Source organism: Heterodontus francisci, chromosome 38 (genome assembly GCF_036365525.1).
Source record: "Heterodontus francisci isolate sHetFra1 chromosome 38, sHetFra1.hap1, whole genome shotgun sequence".
NCBI lineage: Eukaryota > Metazoa > Chordata > Chondrichthyes > Heterodontiformes > Heterodontidae > Heterodontus > Heterodontus francisci.
In genome coordinates, this window is record NC_090408.1 from 41,255,890 (window position 1) to 41,275,542 (window position 19,653).

Genomic DNA, 19,653 nt, shown 5'->3' on the forward strand with positions numbered 1-19,653 from the left:
GTAGGAAATGCGGCAGCCAGTTTGTGCACAGCAAGCTCCCACAAACAGCAATGTAATAATGACATGTGACGTTGATTGAGGGATAAACATGGGCCTCGGGACACCAGGGAGAACTCCCCTGCTCTTCTTCGAAATAGTATCATGGGAACTTTTATGTCAATCTGTCAGCCTTGATTTTTGTGCTGGAGTGGTTCTTGAACCCACAGCCTTCTGACTCAGGGAGCTGGGGGACAGGGGTCAGGAGGGGTGGGTGCGCAGGCCTAGAAGGAGGAAGAAAATGAACCTAGCTGGGGCTCTTTCCTCGAGAAAAGAGAAGGCTGAGGTGTGACCTGATAGAGGTATTTAAAATCATGTCAGGGTTTGATAGGGTAGACTTGTGTGGGGGGACTAAAACAAGGGGACATAAATATAAGATAATCATGAATGAATGTAATAGGGTCAGGAGAAACGTCGTTAGCCAGAGAGTGGTGAGATTGTGGAACTTACTCCAACATAGAGTGGTTGAGGTGATTTGCTTAAATGCATTTAAGGGGAAGTTAAATAAACACATGAGGGAGAAAGGAATAGTAGGATATGTTGATTGGGTTAGATGAGGAGGTGTGAGAGGAGGCTCACGTGGAAAATAAACACTGGCATAGACCAGTTGCCCTCTATCTGTGCTGTAAATTCTATGTATGTTGCGTAAAAGAACTGAAAATATAATGAAACAGATCAGTCATTCAACACAGTTGTGAAGCAAAGGAAATCTGATGTGTTTTGATTTGATTTGATTTAGAGATACAGCACTGAAACAGGCCTTTCGGCCCACCGAGTCTGTGCCGACCATTAACCACCCATTTATACTAATCCTACACTAATTCCATATTCCTACCACATCCTCACCTATCCCTATATTCCCCTACCATCTACCTATACTAGGGGCAATTTATAATGGCCAATTTACCTATCAACCTGCAAGTCTTTTGGCTGTGGGAGGAAACCGGAGCACCCGGAGGAAACCCACGCAGACACAGGGAGAACTTGTTGTGTGTTTCCTTTTATGCAATTAATTTCCTCTTTGCTGCACTCCTGTGCCCTGAAGATGTTGACTCCTCCAGGGACACCAGTCCATGGATTCCAGCACTGTATCTCATCAAAGCAGCCATGTTTGGACCAAAGTTGTAATGAGCGTAAGCCATGACGGAACTCAGGTCACATGATGGTTTGTCCTTTTTTTAGATGTGTGTTAATGATAGCTGTCAGCTGCGGCTCAGTGGCCAGCACTGTTCCCTTTGGGTCAGATGGTTGTGGGTTTAAGTTCCACTCCAAGTATTTAAGCACATAATCCAGGCTGACAATCCCAGTGCAGTACTGAGGGAGTGCTGCACTGTCAGATGTGCTGTCTTTTGGATGAAGTGTTAAACCAAGGCCCCCTTTGCCCCCTCAGGTGGATGTAAAAGATCTTGTGGCATTAGGTTGAAAATGAGCAGAACAGTTGTTTCTGGTGTCCTGGCCAATATTTATCCAACATCACTAGAACAGATTTATCTGGTCATGTGCAACAGCCCCAACAAACAAATTTCTCTGCAGCACCTGTGGAAGAGCCTGTTACTCCAGAATTGGCCTTTATAGCCACTCCAGGCGCTGCTTCACAAACCACTGACCACCTCCAGGCGCGTATCCATTGTCTCTCGAGATAAGGAGGCCCAAAAGAGAGAGGCCAATATTTATCCAACATCACTAGAACAGATTTATCTGGTCATGAGCATATTGCTGTTTGAAATTGCTCAAAAATTCTAGAGTCCATTATCAAAGATTTTATAGCAGAGCACTTAGAGAACAGTGGTAGAATCAGACAGAGTCAGTATGGATTTATGAAAGGGAAATCATGCTTGACAAATCTACTCGAATTCTTCGAGGATGTAACTAGTAGAGTTGATGAGGGGGAGCCAGTGGATGTGGTTTATTTGGACTTTCAGAAGGCTTTCGACAAAGTCCCACATAAGAGATTAGCATGTAAAATTAAAGTGCATGGGATTGGGAGTAGTGTATTGCGATGGATAGAAAATTGGTTGACAGGAAACAAAGAGTAGGAATAAACAGGTCTTTTTCCGAATTGCAGGCAGGGAGGATCAGTAACAGGATTATTTACAAGTCTGGTAAAATGGCATAAAGCAATGAGTTTTTAAGGCATTCAGTTCCTCAACTGGAGAGGTTTATATTTCGATGTGTTGCTGCGATTTATCATTAATCCGCAACCTCAGCCTCATTACCCTGCTGTTCTGGCATCTGCCTCTATGTGGCCCCCAAACACAAGCCGAAAAAGCCCATCACTTTTAACGAAACTGTCCCTCCCAGTGAGGCTGTGGGACTGACTTTAGCCTTCTCCATGACTCTCGGGAGAACTTCTCCAGAACCAAAAAGTTTAAAAAAGGACAGTTGCTGCATTCGTGAAATGATATTTTAGATCCTATTTGATTTGATGCTCCCTTTTGAATTAAAGACGGGTTAAAGTGTGTAGCGGGACATCCGATTCCAGGGGAAGGGAGTGAAGCAATGGAGCTGGGATAGTGGAAACTCTGCGCCGATTCCCGGGACACGCACTCTCCCCTCTCCCTCAGGACGCTTGGTTAAGTTGAGCTTTGCTGGTACTCTGCCCGTTTACTGAGGTTAGGGCGCCCATGTCTAGAGGGCGATAGAAACGTTCACTTAACTCCCAGGAAAGATAAAGTTTGATGACAGCTCGGGGAGAAAGGAGAGAATTGTCAACAGTTGCGTGGGTGTTTGAATAATATCTCAGCTGTGTAATTGTTTGTGAGGGTGTCTGTCTCAGTGTGCGTCTGTGTATCTGTGTGTCTGGGAGTTTGTCTCAGTGTGTGTCTGTGTATCTGAGTGTCTGGGAGTTTGTCTCAGTGCCTCTGTGAGTGGGAGTTTGTCTCAGTGTCTCTGTGTGTGTCTGGGATTCTGTCTCTGTGTGTGTCTGGGGGTTTGTCACAGTGTGTGTCTGTGTATCTGTGAGTGTCTGGGAGTTTGTCTCAGTGCCTCTGTGAGTGGGAGTTTGTCTCAGTGTGTGTCTGTGTATCTGTGTGTGTCTGGGAGTTTGTCTCAGTGTCGCTGTGAGTGGGAGTTTGTCTCAGGGTGTGTCTGTGTATCTGTGTGTGTCTGGGAGTTTGTCTCAGTGTCGCTGTGAGTGGGAGTTTGTCTCAGGGTGTGTCTGTGTATCTGAGAGTGTCTGGGAGTTTGTCTCAGTATCTCTGTGAGTGGGAGTTTGTCTCAGTGTCTCTGTGTGTGTCTGGGGGTTTGTCACAGTGTGTGTCTGTGTATCTGAGTGTCTGGGAGTTTGTCTCAGTGCCTCTGTGAGTGGGAGTTTGTCTCAGTGTGTGTCTGTGTATCTGTGTGTGTCTGGGAGTTTGTCTCAGTGTCGCTGTGAGTGGGAGTTTGTCTCAGGGTGTGTCTGTGTATCTGTGAGTGTCTGGGAGTTTGTCTCAGTGTCGCTGTGAGTGGAAGTTTGTCTCAGTGTGTGTCTGTGTATCTGTGAGTGTCTGGGAGTTTGTCTCAGTGTCTCTGTGAGTGGGAGTTTGTCTCAGTGTGTGTCTGTGTATCTGTGAGTGTCTGGGGGTTTGTCTCAGTGCCTCTGTGAGTGGGAGTTTGTCTCAGTGTGTGTCTGTGTATCTGTGTGTGTCTGGGAGTTTGTCTCAGTGTCGCTGTGAGTGGGAGTTTGTCTCAGTGTGTGTCTGTGTATCTGTGAGTGTCTGGGAGTTTGTCTCAGTGTCTCTGTGAGTGGGAGTTTGTCTCAGTGTGTGTCTGTGTCTCTGAGTGTCTGGGAGTTTGTCTCAGTGTCTCTGTGAGTGTCTGGGAGTTTGTCTCAGTGTGTGTCTGTTTATCTGTGAGTATCTGGGAGTTTGTCTCAGTGTCTCTGTGTGTGTCTGGGATTCTGTCTCAGTGTGTGTCTGTGTATCTGTGAGTGTCTGGGAGTTTGTCTCAGTGTCTCTGTGAGCGTCTGGGAGTTTGTCTCAGTGTGTATCTGTGTATCTGTGAGTGTCTGGGAGTTTGTCTCAGTGTCTCTGTGAGTGTCTGGGAGTTTGTCTCAGTGTGTGTCTGTGTATCTGTGAGTGTCTGGGAGTTTGTCTCAGTGTCTCTGTGTGTGTCTGGGATTCTGTCTCAGTGTGTGTCTGTGTATCTGTGAGTGGGAGTTTGTCTCAGTGTCTGTGTGTGTCTGGGAGTTTGTCTCAGTGTGTGTCTGTGTATCTGTGAGTGTCTGGGAGTTTGTCTCAGTGTCTCTGTGAGTGTCTGGGGGCTTGTCTCAGTGTGTGTCTGTGTATCTGTGAGTGTCTGGGAGTTTGTCTCAGTGCCTCTGTGAGTGGGAGTTTGTCTCAGTGTGTGTCTGTATATCTGTGAGTGTCTGGGAGTTTGTCTCAGTGCCTCTGTGAGTGGGAGTTTGTCTCAGTGTGTGTCTGTGTATCTGTGAGTGTCTGGGAGTTTGTCTCAGTGTGTGTCTGTATATCTGTGAGTGTCTGGGAGTTTGTCTCAGTGTCGCTGTGAGTGGGAGTTTGTCTCAGGGTGTGTCTGTGTATCTGTGAGTGTCTGGGAGTTTGTCTCAGTGTCTCTGTGAGTGGGAGTTTGTCTCAGTGTGTGTCTGTGTATCTGTGAGTGTCTGGGAGTTTGTCTCAGTGTCTCTGTGAGTGTCTGGGAGTTTGTCTCAGTGTTTGTCTGTGTATCTGTGAGTGTCTGGGAGTTTGTCTCAGTGTCTCTGTGTGTGTCTGGGATTCTGTCTCAGTGTGTGTCTGTGTATCTGTGAGTGGGAGTTTGTCTCAGTGTCTGTGTGTGTCTGGGAGTTTGTCTCAGTGTGTGTCTGTGTATCTGTGAGTGTCTGGGAGTTTGTCTCAGTGTCTCTGTGAGTGTCTGGGGGCTTGTTTCAGTGTGTGTCTGTGTATCTGTGAGTGTCTGGGAGTTTGTCTCAGTGCCGCTGAGTGGGAGTTTGAGTCAGTGTGTGTCTGTGTATCTGTGAGTGTCTGGGAGTTTGTCTCAGTGTCTCTATGTGTGTCTGGGAGTTTGTCTTAGGGTGTGTCGTGTCTCTGAGTGTGTGTGAGGGAGGGTGGGGGCAGGAGCTGTATGCAAATAGATGGAGCCGAGACCAGCTGATGAAAGGGGGCAGCCACTGTGTATGCGCTCATGACCGCGCTGTGTTGTCAGATCAGGGGCCGTCCCCACTCGATCACCCCCCCCCCCCCCCCCCCCAATTCAGCGCACAGCACTGACAGAGAGGAGTATCTCGGGCAGGATTGCTCAGTGCCCGCCTCTCCTGCACCGAGAAAGCAGCCGGAACTTTGTTTGGAGATTTGTGACATGTTCCAGGATCCACCGCAGCATCGTGGTAAACTTTTAAAAAAGAATTTCGTGTCCAAAACAGCGAAGGTGGAAACATGCAGAGTCCATGGAGCGGGAACACTGGCAACTTTCTACACACTCTGACAGCTTTTATTGCCTTTGTGCTAACTGAAGGACTGACTGATGTCCACAGCAAGGAGCAGAAGAAATTCAGTGTACAAGGTATGCGCTTTGTCTCTTGTTAATGAACAAAAAGCCACTCGCAGGAACTTCTGGACATTGCAAGATTCGAGTTAATATTTGGGGAAGGGGACAAATGAGCAGGGTGAAGACTCCTCATCTTCCTCGGCACTTTTTTTAGAAAGTTGCACTCGTTTTAAGCATTTTAACGAAGTGTCTGCAGCTGAGCAAGAGCTGAGATTAGACGCGAGACCAAATCCTTTGTAAAAATCACAGCCTCTCAGGGACTCCGAGCACATTCATATATTAATGTTTGACAGGTTTAATTTGTTTCCCATTGGGGTTTAACTTGTCATTGCGGTTTTCTCTTGGGCCACTGATGTATATTATGTTTTTGCTTAATAAATAGTTGCATTTGGAGATTGTGATAATGCATTTGCTGGCAACAATTTGGAGCTGGTTATCAAAATCAATGAGAATTGGATTTCCAGCATATTTGAAGTCAGAGTTTATTTTCATGCCTTGAGTTTGTTTTTGATGCAGCTTTCTTGTTCCCCTTCGCAGAGCGCCGTGTTGAGACTCTGCCCGACTCGGAGGTGGTCCACCCGCTCAGAGTTGACCACCTTGGCCGCTTCTTGTCTCACGATGTGTCTCACCAGGTGAGGCGGCTGCAGCGCCGGGAGCGGGCGGCGGAGCGGGAGCCCGGGGCTGCCGTTTACTATCAGCTCTCTCACCGGGGCCGGCAGCTGCATTTTAACCTGACTGTCAATAGAGTTCTCCTGGCGCCCGGCTTCGTGGCCGAGAGGCGCTACGGGGGCATGAAAGGAGCTGCCATCAGCCGCCTGAAGATCAATAGCTGTCACTTTCTAGGGAGAGTCCTGGGCCAAGCAGCCGAGATTGGGATAGCAGCTATCAGCACCTGCCAGGGCATGGTAAGCACATCTGTAATCCTGCACAATAATTCTAAGAATTAAGCTGCATTGAATTTCCAAACCATTCACCGAGATAGTGCCCATAATCGTCAACATTTTCCTACCAACATGCATTTATTTTTTAGTCAATCTCAGGATTGAGCCATTATTGCTAAGGCTGGTATTTATTGCCCATCCCGAGTTGAAGACAGGAATCGCATTGTTTTCAGACCATGTCACTAAGACCATCTCCCTCCAGAGTCTACTCTGAGGTGCATTTCCAACCCCATATACTCTCTGTCACAAATACTGCCTACTTCCACCTCTTTTAGATCACCTGCCCCATTCCCTCCGTCAGCCCATAGAAACATAGAAAGATTTACCAGCACAGAAAGAGGCCATTCAGCCCATCATGTCCGTGCCTGACCAAAAAAAAACCGATCCTGTCTAATCCTACCTTCCAGCTCTTGGTCTGTAGCCCTGTAGGTTCTGGTGCCTCAAGTGCATATCCAAGTGGTTTTTTAAAAAATGTGATGAGGGTTTCTGCCTCTACCACCCTTTCAGTCAGTGAGTTTCAGACCCCACCACCGTCTTGGTGAAAAAAATTGCTCCTCAACACTTCTCTAATCCTTCTGCCAGTTACTTTAATCTATGCCCCCCGTTATTGACCTCTCTACTAGTGAAAATAGGTCCTTCCTAACCACTCTATCTAGACCCTCATAATTTTGTACACCTCAATTAAATCTCCCTTCAGCCTCCTCTATTCCAAGAAGACAATCCCAGCCTGTCCAAACTTTTTTCATAGCGAAAATTCTCCAGCCCTGGCAACATCCTTGAAAATCTCTTCTCTACCCTCTCTAGTGTGATCACATCATTCCTGTAATACGGTGACCAGAACTGTACACACATTTCATGCCTTTGGCACCTCTGGACAGATTTACCCCAATGTTCTGCCTGACCGCCCATTCTCCACCCTCTGTAACTATCAGCTCATCCAAAATGTTGCTCCCCGTACTGTATCTTGCACTAAGTCTCACTCAGCGTCACTCCACTCATTGCTGATTTCAGTCGCCCAAAGCCTCTAATGTAAAATTCTCATCCTTGTGTTTAAATTCCTTCATGACCTCATCCCTCCCTATCATGAAATCTCCTCCAACATGACAACATCCCCCTCCATTCTCACAAACTCGCCGTTCCTCTGGCTTCTCAGTAATTGGCTTCTCCTCCCTTCGCCCCAACATTGATGGCCATACCTTCAGCCAGCTAGACAGCACAATCTGGAATTTCATCCCTGAATCTCTCCACCTCTCCATCTCCTGCAGCTCCATAAGCCCACCTCTTGACCCAAGCCTTGCTAATAGTTCCTTCTTTGGCTCAGTGTCCATTTCTTCTTACTCTTCTGGGATTTTTTTGATGTTAAAGGCACTATATTAGGCCTATGCTATAAACATTGTTACGACCAGGTGACAGGTGTCTAGGGTTCCCTCTCAACCTTCAGCTGGTCTTATTGTAACAGAGTTTTTTTTTAAACACACCGTGTTTTTAGCTCCCCTTGGTGGATCCTTGTTCACCGCTTTCCAATTATAAGGCAAAGAAACCAGCACAAACAGGCTTTCTTAGTTTTAAAGAAGAAAGGTGATATTTTATTAAACCTAAACTTAAAACGTTAATTCAGTTAATGCCTACGGATACACGACGTGCCCACGCTAGCATGCATACGTGATACAGACATGCAGGTAGGGACAGAAAAGAGCAGAAGAATTAAAGTGGAAAAGTTTGAGGCAATATCAGAAGAGTTTTTGTTACGGGTCTTCGAACTCACTGTAGAGCCTTTGATTGTAGGTAGATCTTGCTTTTCATTGGGGCCCAGTATTCTTCTTAAACCTTGTTCACTGTAGGAGCCTTTTCTCTCTTGGGGTTCATGTGTATTCAATGGATTCCGAAGCTGGTGAGAAAGAGATGGGAGCAGACTGGAGAGGCTCTTTTCAATCCAGGAGCAAACAGACTTTCTGCCAGTTCAAACACCATCTCTACAATTTAAAACTCCACTAGTTGGCCAGCAGGGTGGTCACGTGACCGACTGCTTTGACCAGGTCTTTTCTGTGTATTGTATGGGAGCAGGGGATAGCTCCTTTGTTCCAACACTGTCTGCTAATATGCAAAAATGTCTTTCAGGTCAGGGGCCTGGCAATTCCTCATCTTCTTAGCAGATGGGGGCTTGCATGACAACATGGATACAGCAGTGTAATGATTTATGTTATTGGACTTGTAATCCAGAGAATGTGAGTTTGAATCTCACTATTGCAGTTCAAAAACACCGAGCAATAAAAGTCATAAAAACCCAACAGTTTGATTACTGTCCTTTAGGGAATGAAACCTGCTGTCCTTAGTCGGTCTGCCTATATGTAACTCCAGCCCTGCACCAATGTGGTTGACCCTTAGCTGTCATCTGAATTGGCCTAGCAAATCAACTGTGTAAAGAATGAATTGATGTTCTCAATATTTTAAAAATATAACTGGCAGATCTCTCCTGATGGGTAGTCAGGAAATCCCAAGTGCCTAACATGGAGCAGTGTTTAAACTGTCCTTTCCCTTTAAAGCCATTCCCGGTGGGGAAAATGGCCTACTCCATTCTGAGATAAAATTGAGACTACTTGGGAGGGAAGTTTCTGTAGATTGACAGTTGCTTGTAAATCCCTTAGAAATAGATAAAGTTATCAAGGTCCGAAATACCAGCAGAAAATGACTGACTTTCTTTTCTCATAACTTTTTACACTGAAATATGACATCTGAAGTGTAATAAACTGAAAAATTTATGCATTGATAGATTTGGCTTACTTAGGAACATAAGAACTAGCAGCAGCAGTAGGCCATTCCGCCCCTCGAGCCTGCTCTGTCATTCAATAAGATCTGATCTGATTGTGGCCTTAACTCCACCTTCTTGCCTGCCCCCCATAACCGTTGACTCCCTTGTAGATCAAAAATCTGTCTAACTCAGCCTTCAATATATTCAATGACCCAGCCTCCACTGTTCTCTGGGGAAGAGAATTCCAAAGATTAACAACCCTCTGAGAGAAGCAATTCCTCATCTGCGTCTTAAATGGGGGACCCCTTATTTTGAAACTGTGCCCCCAGTTCTAGATTCCTCCACAAGGGGAAACATCCTCTCAGCAGCTACACTGTCAAGCCCCCTCAGAATCTTATATGTTTCAATAAGATCACCTCTCATTCTTCCAAACTCAATGAGTATAGTCCTAATCTGTTCAACCTTTCCTCATAAGTCAAACACCTCAGCCCAGGAATCAGCCTAGTGAACCTTCTCTGAACTGCTTCCAATGCAAGTATGTCCCTCCTTAAGTAAGGAGACCAAAACTGTACTCAGTACTTTAGATGCAGTCTCAGCAATGCCCTGCACAGTTGTAATAAAGCTTCCCTACTTTTATACTCCATTCCCCTTGCAATAAAGGCCATTTCCATTTGCCCTCCTAATTACTTGCTGTACCTGCATACTAATTTTTTGTGATTCATGTATATATATATATATATAATATATGTATATATTCAAGAAAGAGTTAGATATAGTTCTTAGGGCTAAAGGGATCAAGGGATACAGGGAGAAAGCAGGAACAGGGTACTGAGTTTGGATGATCAGCCATGATCATATTGAATGGCGGTGCAGGCTCGAAGGGCCGAATGACCTACCCCTGCTCCTAGTTTCTATGTACAAAGACACCCAGGTCCCTCTGTACTGCAGCTTCTGTAGTCTCTCTCCATTTAAAGAATGTTCTGCTCTTCTGTTCTTCATGACAAAATGGGCAACCTCACATTTTCCCACATCATACTCCATCTGCCAAATTTTTGCCCACTCACTTAACCTATCTATATTTCTTTGCAGACTCTTTGCATCTGCCTCACAACTTGCTCCCCTACCTATCTTTGCATTGTCTGCAAATTTGGCTACAAAACAGTCAGTCCCTTTATTCAAATCATTGATATAGATCGTAAATAGTTGAGGCCCCAGCACTGATCCTTGTGGCAATCCACTAGTTACAGATTGCCATCCTTAAAATGAGCCATTTATCCTGACTCTTTGTTTCCTGTCAGTTAGTCAGTCCTCTATCCATGCTAGTATATTACCCCCAACACCATGAGCTCTTATCTTGTGGAATAGCCTTTTATGTGGCAGTTTATCAAATACCTATTGGAAATCCAAATACACTACATCTACTGGTTCCCCTTTATCCACCCTACTTGTCACATCCTCAAATAACTCTAATAAATTTCTCAAACACAATTGCCCTTTTTGAGGTGATTTTTGGTTTTTTTACCAAATTCAATGGTTTATTTTTCCTTCATTTGTTCAAATAGCGTCAATATCAGCATAAAATCGGTGCCAGAGATTTATCCAGAAAAGGAACACAAGTGAAATAAACCCTTTCCTTATACAATCCCGCAGACAGAATTTTTTAAATCAGACGGATGGATCAATAGGGGCTCCTGATGAGATTTTCTTAATTTTTTCCATAACTTTTAGTATTTTATCAGCCTTATCAGTACAAATAATCATTTTGACATTTTCTGTTTGCTGGTTATTTATCTGTTTAAATGAAAAACTGGGATAGATAAATATAGTTTATTCCCAATTTTCATTTTTACAACAGTTTTATCCCAGGGCAGGAGGTTAAGTCCACAATATTCTTGGGGAGTTCCTTTAGCCACTTCCTGCTCCTGGGCTATCGTAAGGGGCACAACTATATTAATAAGATTACAAGGTGGGTACTCATGAGGAAAGATGTTCACGCTATTTTAGCTCAACCTCCCCAATAGCGTCCATAGAGTCGTGTGTGTGTGTGTGTGTGTGTGTGTGTGTGTGTGTGTGTGTGTGTGTGTGTGTGTGTGTGTGTGTGTGTGTGTGTGTGTGTGTGTGTGTGTGTGTGTGTGTGTGTTGATAGTCACTGTGGACTCACATGTAAAGAGAGGCCACTTGGGTTGTTTTGGCACCGTCAACACGAGAGGACAGGAGACAGGAGGGAGAGAGGAGAAGAGATCATTAATAATAACCAGCAAAGAGGAACAGTAATGGCAAAATAATCTGACTAAACATACTTCCTACCTTACAACAGTGACAAAAAATTCAAAATTTGATTGGCTATAAAAGTGCTTTGGGATGTTCTGAGGTTGTGAAAGATGCAATATAAATGCAAATCTTGCTTTTCTTCCTAAGGGGATCTGCCAGTGTCACGGGAATATATTAATACCTAATGATGTCACAATATTGTGTCAGCACCTTTAATAAATGTTGGGCTCAGGAGGCTGATAGCCAATAATACAGATAGGAAACACTATTCCATTTAACATCACAGATTGAATTTCCAAACCCGTATTAAGGCACTGGAACTCATGCACGCTGAGGACACAAAGAATTAAATACTATTTAGATAATTGCACCCACAAATAAACACAGCTGAGCCTTGAGTTGTGTCATATTTCCTATGCTTAACTTTTAACTTTATTGCAAACAGCAACATGATTCAACAAGTGACTGAATCTGTGCCATTTAAGGGATTTAAGTGCTTTCATTGAGTGTATTCTCGATTTAGAAGCTTAATTTCAATAGAAATTTATTTTGAACACCTGCAGATGTAAATGTCATAGCTGAGAGAAAGGTAGTGAAAAAAATAGCCCAGCATTAACAGAGGTCTATATTTGCCTAGTAGCTTTTAAATCCAGGCTATTTCCTATCGCTAATAGACTGTTGGAATGAATTCACTCCGCAGCATGTGCTAAATATAGGTGAGAAGTTGTTAATAGGAGTATGGAAAAATCACAGCAGGACTGCCTGAAAGAGATGGACTCATGATGTCAGAACTGAGATGTTATAACTATCAGGAAGGCTCAACAGTCTGGGGCTCTTATCTCTAGAAAAGAGAAGGCTGAGGCTGATAAAATTATGAAAGGGTTTGATAGGGTAGATGTGGAGAAGATGTTTGCACCTGCAAGTGAAAACAGAAGTAGGGGCAATAAATATGAAATAATCACTAATAAATCCCTCAGGGAATTGAGCCAGAGAGTGGTTAGAATATGGTGTAGGAGGGAGGGTTTTGGTTTCCTGGATAATTGGGGCTCTTTCTGGGGTAGGTGGGACCTCTACAAACAGGATGGTCTTCACCTGAACCAGAGGGGTACCAATATCCTGGGGGGGAGATTTGCTAGTGCTCTTCGGGGGGGCTTAAACTAATTCAGCAGGGGAATGGGAACCTAGATTGTAGTTCCAGTGTACAGGATGTTGAGAGTAGTGAGGTCAGGGATAAGGTTACAAGGACGCAAGAGGGCACTGGCAAGCAAGAACTTGGTTTAAAGTGTGTCTACTTCAACGCCAGGAGCATCCGGAATAAGGTGGGAGAGCTTGCAGCATGGGTTGGTACCTGGGATCTCGATGTTGTGGCCATTTCGGAGACATGGGTAGAGCAGGGGCAGGAATGGATGTTGCAGGTTCCGGGATTTAGATGTTTCAGTAAGAACAGAGAAGATGGTAAAAGAGGGGGGGGTGTGGCATTGTTAATCAAGGAGAGTATTACAGCGGCAGAAAGGACGTTTGAGGACTCGTCTACTGAGATAGTATGGGCCGAGGTTAGAAACAGGAGAGGAGAGGTCACCCTGTTGGGAGTCTTCTATAAACCTCCGAATAGTTCCAGAGATGTAGAGGAAAGGATAGCGAAGATGATTCTCAACAGGAGCGAGAGTAACAGGGTAGTTGTTATGGGGGACTTTAACTTTCCAAATATCGACTGGAAATACTATAGTTCGAGTACTTTAGATGGGTCAGTTTTTGTCCAGTGTGTGCAGGAGGGTTTTCTGACACAGTATGTAGACAGGCCAACCAGGGGCGATGCCACATTGGATTTGGTACTGGGTAATGAACCCGGCCAGGTGTTAGATTTAGATGTAGGTGAGCACTTTGGTGATAGTGATCACAATTTGGTTAGGTTTACCTAAGCGATGGGCAGGGACAGGTATATACCGCAGGGCAAGAATTATAGCTGGGGGAAAGGAAATTATGATGCGATTAGGCAAGATTTAGGATGCGTAGGATGAGGAAGGAAACTGCAGGGGATGGGCACAATCGAAATGTGGAGCTTATTCAAGGAGCAGCTACTGCGTGTCCTTGATAAGTATGTACCTGTGAGGCAGGGAGGAAGTTGTCGAGCGAGGGAGCCGTGGTTTACTAAAGAAGTTGAAGCGCTTGTCAAGAGGAAGAAGAAGGCTTATGTTAGGATGGGACGTGAAGGCTCAGTTAGGGCGCTTGAGAGTTACAAGCTAGCCAGGAAGGATCTAAAGGGAGAGCTAAGAAGAGCAAGGAGAGGACACGAGAAGTCATTGGCGGATAGGATCAAGGAAAACCATAAGGCTTTCTATAGGTATATCAGGAATAAAAGAATGACTAGAGTTAGATTAGGGCCAATCAAGGATAGTAGTGGGAATTTGTGTGTGGAATCAGAGGAGATAGGGGAAGCGTTAAATGAATATTTTTCGTCAGTATTTACAGTAGAGAAAGAAAATGTTGTCGAGGAGAATACTGAGATTCAGACTACTAGGCTAGATGGGATTGAGGTTCACAAGGAGGAGGTGTTAGCAATTTTGGAAAGTGTGAAAATAGATAAGTCCCCTGGGCCAGATGGGATTTATCCTAGGATTCTCTGGGAAGCCAGGGAGGAGATTGCAGAGCCTTTGTCCTTGATCTTTATGTCGTCATTGTCGACAGGAATAGCGCCGGAAGACTGGGGGTAGCAAATGTTGTCCCCTTGTTCAAGAAGGGGAGTAGAGACAGCCTTGGTAATTATAGACCTGTGAGCCTTACTTCGGTTGTGGGTAAAATGTTGGAAAAGATTATAAGAGACAGGATTTATAATCATCTTGAAAAGAATAAGTTCATTAGAGATAGTCAGCACGGTTTTGTGAAGGGTAGGTCGTGCCTCACAATCCTTATTGAGTTTTTCGAGAAGGTGACCAAACAGGTGGATGAGGGTAAAGCAGTGGATGTGGTGTATATGGATTTCAGTAAGGCGTTTGATAAGGTTCCCCACAGTAGGCTATTGCAGAAAATACGGAAGTATGGGGTTGAAGGTGATTTAGAGCTTTGAATCAGAAATTGGCTAGCTGAAAGAAGAGGGTGGTGGTTGATGGCAAATGTTCATCCTGGAGTTTAGTTACTAGTGGTGTACCGCAAGGATCTGTTTTGGGGCCACTGCTGTTTGTCATTTTTATAAATGACCTGGAAGAGGGTGTAGAAGGGTGGGTTAGTAAATTTGCGGATGACACGAAGGTCGATGGAGTTGTGGATAGTGCCGAAGGATGTTGTAGGGTACAGAGGGACATAGATAGGCTGCAGAGCTGGGCTGAGAGATGGCAAATGGAGTTAAATGCGGAAAAGTGTGAGGTGATTCACTTTGGAAGGAGTAACAGGAATGCAGAGTACTGGGCTAATGGCAAGATTCTTGGTAGTGTAGATGAACAGAGAGATCTTGGTGTCCAGGTACATAAATCCCTGAAGGTTGCTACCCAGGTTAATAGGGTTGTTAAGAAGGCATATGGTGTGTTAGCTTTTATTAGTAGGGGGATCGCGTTTCGGAGCCACGAGGTCATGCTGCAGCTGTACAAAACTCTGGTGAGGCCGCACCTGGAGTATTGCGTGCAGTTCTGGTCACCGCATTATAGGAAGGATGTGGAAGCTTTGGAAAGGGTGCAGAGGAGATTTACTAGGATGTTGCCTGGTATGGAGGGAAGGTCTTACGAGGAAAGGCTGAGGGACTTGAGGTTGTTTTCGTTGGAGAGAAGGAGGAGGAGAGGTGACTTAATAGAGACATATAAGATAATCAGAGGGTTAGATAGGGTGGATAGTGAGAGTCTTTTTCCTCGGATGGTGATGGCAAACATGAGGGGACATAGCTTTAAGTTGAGGGGTGATAGATATAGGACAGATGTTAGAGGTAGTTTCTTTACGCAGAGAGTAGTAAGGGCGTGGAACGCCCTGCCTGCAACAGTAGTAGACTCGCCAACTTTAAGGGCATTTAAGTGGTCATTGGATAGACATATGGATGAAAATGGAATAGTGTAGGTCAGATGGTTTCACAGGTCGGCGCAACATCGAGGGCCGAAGGGCCTGTACTGCGCTGTAATGTTCTAATTCTAAAAAAACACAGGGAGTGGGTGAGATAAATAGCACAGATGTATTTAAGAGGAAGCTAGATAAACACATGAGGGAGCAAGGAATAGAAGGTTATATGATGGGGTTATATGAAGAAGGGTGGGAAGTGGCATGTGTGGAGCATAAACGGGGGCATGAATCTATTAGGCTGCATCTATCTGTGCTGTAAATACTATGGAGTATTACAATAATACCTTGGTATACAGTCCAGCACCTTCCATCTGTTTCTAACACTTAAATTCTCTTCTCTTATTATATGTCCAAAATCATGAATGGTTTTGATAAAGTAAATACAGACAAACTGTTTCCAGTGGCAGAAAGGTCAGTAACCAGAGGACACAGATTTATAGTGATTGGCAAAAGAACCTGAGACAGCATGAGGAAATAGTTTTTACACAGTGAGTTCTTGTGAACTGAATGCATGGCCTGAAAGGCTGGTGGAAGTTTCAAAAGAGAATTAGATAAATATTTGAAACGGAAAAAATTCTTACTGGGCCATGGGGAAAGAGCAGGGATTTGGGATTAGTCGAACACCTCTACCAAAGAGCTGGCACAGACTTGATGGGTTGAATGGCCTCCTTTTTGCTGTATCATTCTGTGATGCTATGATTATATTACTACCAGCTGCCTCTTGGTGACTGGAGGTACTTGGGCTTCACACCAAGGAAAGGAGGTAACAGAGCACGAATGTTATAGAGGTATATGCAGAAAAGTATTACAAAGCAAATTATGAAGTTGAACACTAGGACACAGATTCAAATGGCAAGTTTAGGATGAATATCAGGAACATCTTTGCATTAGGTTTACCAACTCTGCAGGATTGTCCTGGCCTCTCCAGGAATTAAAGATTTAATCTCCTGAACGCTACTGCAAGCAAAGACCCAAAATTAAAATCACAGGGCCATTAAAAACAAAATGGTGTGTCATCTTCATTTTCTCACTTTCATTTCTCAGTCATAAAAATATTGGAAATGGGGAAATAAAGGTTTTTGACCGGGTGGGACGGTTGGAGGTGGGAGCTCATGTAATGCCAAAGCTGGCAACCCTACTTCACAGAAAGATCGATGAACACATGGAATGCACTCCAAGATAGAACAGTGGAGACAAAATCTGTGAAACAGGTTTAGGAAAAATTGGATGGTGCAATGGGGCTTGCAAGGTCTTTTTGGATGGATGAAATAAGGTAAGTTCAGTGATCTGTTCATCCCTATTTATTTTAAATACTGTCTGTGATTTCAGTGGATAGCAGTCACATCTGTTAGTCAGAAGGTTTTGGGTTTAATTCCCATTCCAGGGACTTGAACCCATAATCCAGGCTGACACTCCCAATGCAATACCAAGGGAGTGCTGCTTTTTGGATGAGATGTTAAACCAAGGCACTGTCTGCCCTCTCAGGTGGGTGCAAAAGATCCATGGCACTACTTGAAAGATGAGCAGGGGTGTTTTCCCCAGTGTACTGGCCAATATTTTAACCCTAAACCAACATTGCTAAAAAAAAATTATCTGGTCTTTATTACATTCCTGCCAGTGGGATCTTGCTGTGCATAAAGTGGTTCCTGCATTACAACAATGACCAAACTGCAGAATTATTTCAATGGCTAAGTGCTTTGGGACATCCTGAGGTCATGAAAGGGGCTATATAAATGCAAGTACTTTCTTTAAGATCCTGTGAGAAATAGCTTCTCTTTCACTCTTGACCTGCTTTTCTGCTCTTCCCTGCTCTCTTTATTTGAGTCTATCCTGTAAAGGGGCTCCTGCTGCGCGTTTAACCTTCAATGAACGATTCCCACCTTGATTCTTTTTCTTTCTCAGATGCTGACAGATTGACTGCATTTCCTGAGCTTTCTAATTTTATTTCAGATTTGTAACTTTGTTTTGTTAACTTTTATGCAATTATGATTGAAACAGTTGCTGATTTCTTCATTGTACTAATCAGGAGGAATGAGGATGATCTTGCTCAGCATTATTGTAACATGCACAGAATTCAGTTCGGAACTTACTCTCGTCTGAATCTTCCACAAGCTGCAGTTACTGATCCAATTATGGCTCCAACAGAAATCTTGGAACATTGTTGAACTGGCTCCAGCTCAGTAAAATGTGGCTTTGGAGCCAATAAAGCTTGCCTTGTGTTTACAGTATAAGTCAGGCTGACACTTACCCTCTTCCTTGTGAATCCAACAAGCAGTAATTGGATGTGACTTGATTCACAGTACAAATTGACAATAGCAAATAGTGTTGAGAATCAGTTAAAGTGAAACTGTCCATTAAACCACTTGCCAGGTTAAAAAGAAAAAAAAACGTGCATTTATATAGTGCTTTTCATGACCTCAGGACTTCCCAAAACGCTTTACAGCAAATTAAGCACTTTTGAAGTGCAGTCACTGTTGTAATGTAGGAAAGACGACAGCCAATTTACACACAGCAAGCTCCCACAAACAGCAATGAGATAATGAGCAGATAATCTGTTTTAGTGATGTTGGTTGAATGGACTCGGTGTGAGTTATGATGGGGCAGCTGAGTTTTGGGTGAACTCAAATGTACAGAGTGTGCAAGGTGGGAGGTTGGCCAGGAAAGTGTTGGAATAGTTGAGTCTAGAAGTAATAAAGGCATGGATGATGATTTAACATTGAATGGTCAAACAAACAGCATAAAACAACGCCTTACTTTAATTAAAAGCAAAATACTGCGGATGCTGGAAATCTGAAACAAAAACAAGAAATGCTGGAATCACTCAGCAGGTCTGGCAGCATCTGTGGAAAGAGAAGCAGAGTTAGCGTTTCGGGTCAGTGACCCTTCTTCCGAAGAAGGGTCACTGACCCGAAACGTTAACTCTGCTTCTATTTCCACAGATGCTGCCAGACCTGCTGAGTGATTCCAGCATTTCTTGTTTTTGCCTTAACATAATTAATATTTAAAAAAAACAAGCTTGGTCAAAGAGGTCGGTTTTAAGAAAGGTCTTAAAGGAGGAGAGAGAGAGAGAGAGAGAGGCGGAGAGGTTAAGGGAGGGAATTCCAGAGCTTAGAGCTCAGGCAGCTGAAGGCACAGCTGCCAAAGATGGAGCAATGGGAATCGGGGGATGATCAAGAGGCCAGAATTGGAGGAGTGCAGAGATCTCAGAGGGTTATAGGGGCTGGAGGAGACTACAAAGAGGATGAGCTGATGGGCAACCCGCAGGACCACACTGGGGGAAGGGGGAGTACTGCGACATGTGCCATTGTCCCCCGATGTCGACTGACGGCTACCGCTGTGAAAGGGGGCAAGGACAGGCATTGATACCCACCTCTCCACTGGGGTTAAAAACAATCAGATAACGTATCTTCATTATTACCCTCCTTCCCAAATAGGACTGGAAATGGGCGGCTTGACATTCGACCATGGGAGGCATCACATCTGGACAAGATCAAACTGTGATGCACACCATGGTCAAAAAGCTAGCCGCCAATCACCATGTGCAGCACAGCCTCCCCACCCCTCCAGAATTTCTGCCAATGGTCCGGTGGGAGAACATTTCCACAGGATGTTTGGAACAGAGAGCGGAAACCTCCATCACACTGGGCTTGATGAACCTGTTGCTCTGAAAATGGGGTGAATAAGTGTGGACCACATCAAAGAAGACAACCTACCCACTGACTCAGCTTCCTAAAAAAAAAGAAAAAAAAACAGCCTCCCCACCTGTCCTCTTCTTTCCCCGTGTACCGGCAGGTGGCAGGGAGGGTGAGCCCTCGGGGCAGGGGAGAAGGTGAGGGAGTGCCGCAGTGTTGGAGGGTCAGTACTGAGGGAGTGCCGCACTGTCAGCAGGTCATGACTGAGGGAGGTCTGCGCCGTCGGAGATGCCGTCATTTTGTTGAGACATTAATCCGGTGCCCAGTTTAGTCACCACAGCCTCACAGCTCCAGCAACCTGGGTTCGGTTCTGGGTACTGCCTGTGTGGTGTTTGCAAGTTCTCCCTGTGACTGTGTGGTGTTTCTGCTGGGTGCTGTGGTTTCCTGCCAAAGCCTTTTAGGTTGATTTGTAAACTGGCCATTGTAAATTGCCCCTAGTGTAGGTAGA

The 19,653-nt window shown here is 44.7% G+C and overlaps 1 protein-coding gene across 2 annotated transcripts in view; it reads left to right on the forward strand.

Annotated features, from left to right (window-relative positions):
• Nucleotides 1–5,237: 5,237 nt before the first annotated feature.
• Nucleotides 5,238–19,653, forward strand: part of LOC137352565 (A disintegrin and metalloproteinase with thrombospondin motifs 7-like) — a 190,888-nt gene continuing 176,472 nt past the window's right edge. For both annotated transcript variants that reach the window (XM_068018208.1, XM_068018209.1), the window contains exons 1-2: nucleotides 5,238–5,529; nucleotides 6,052–6,419. In XM_068018208.1, coding sequence (XP_067874309.1) covers nucleotides 5,403–5,529; nucleotides 6,052–6,419 — 495 coding nt within the window. In that variant the 5' untranslated portion in view covers nucleotides 5,238–5,402. The remainder of the gene's footprint in view (nucleotides 5,530–6,051; nucleotides 6,420–19,653) is intronic.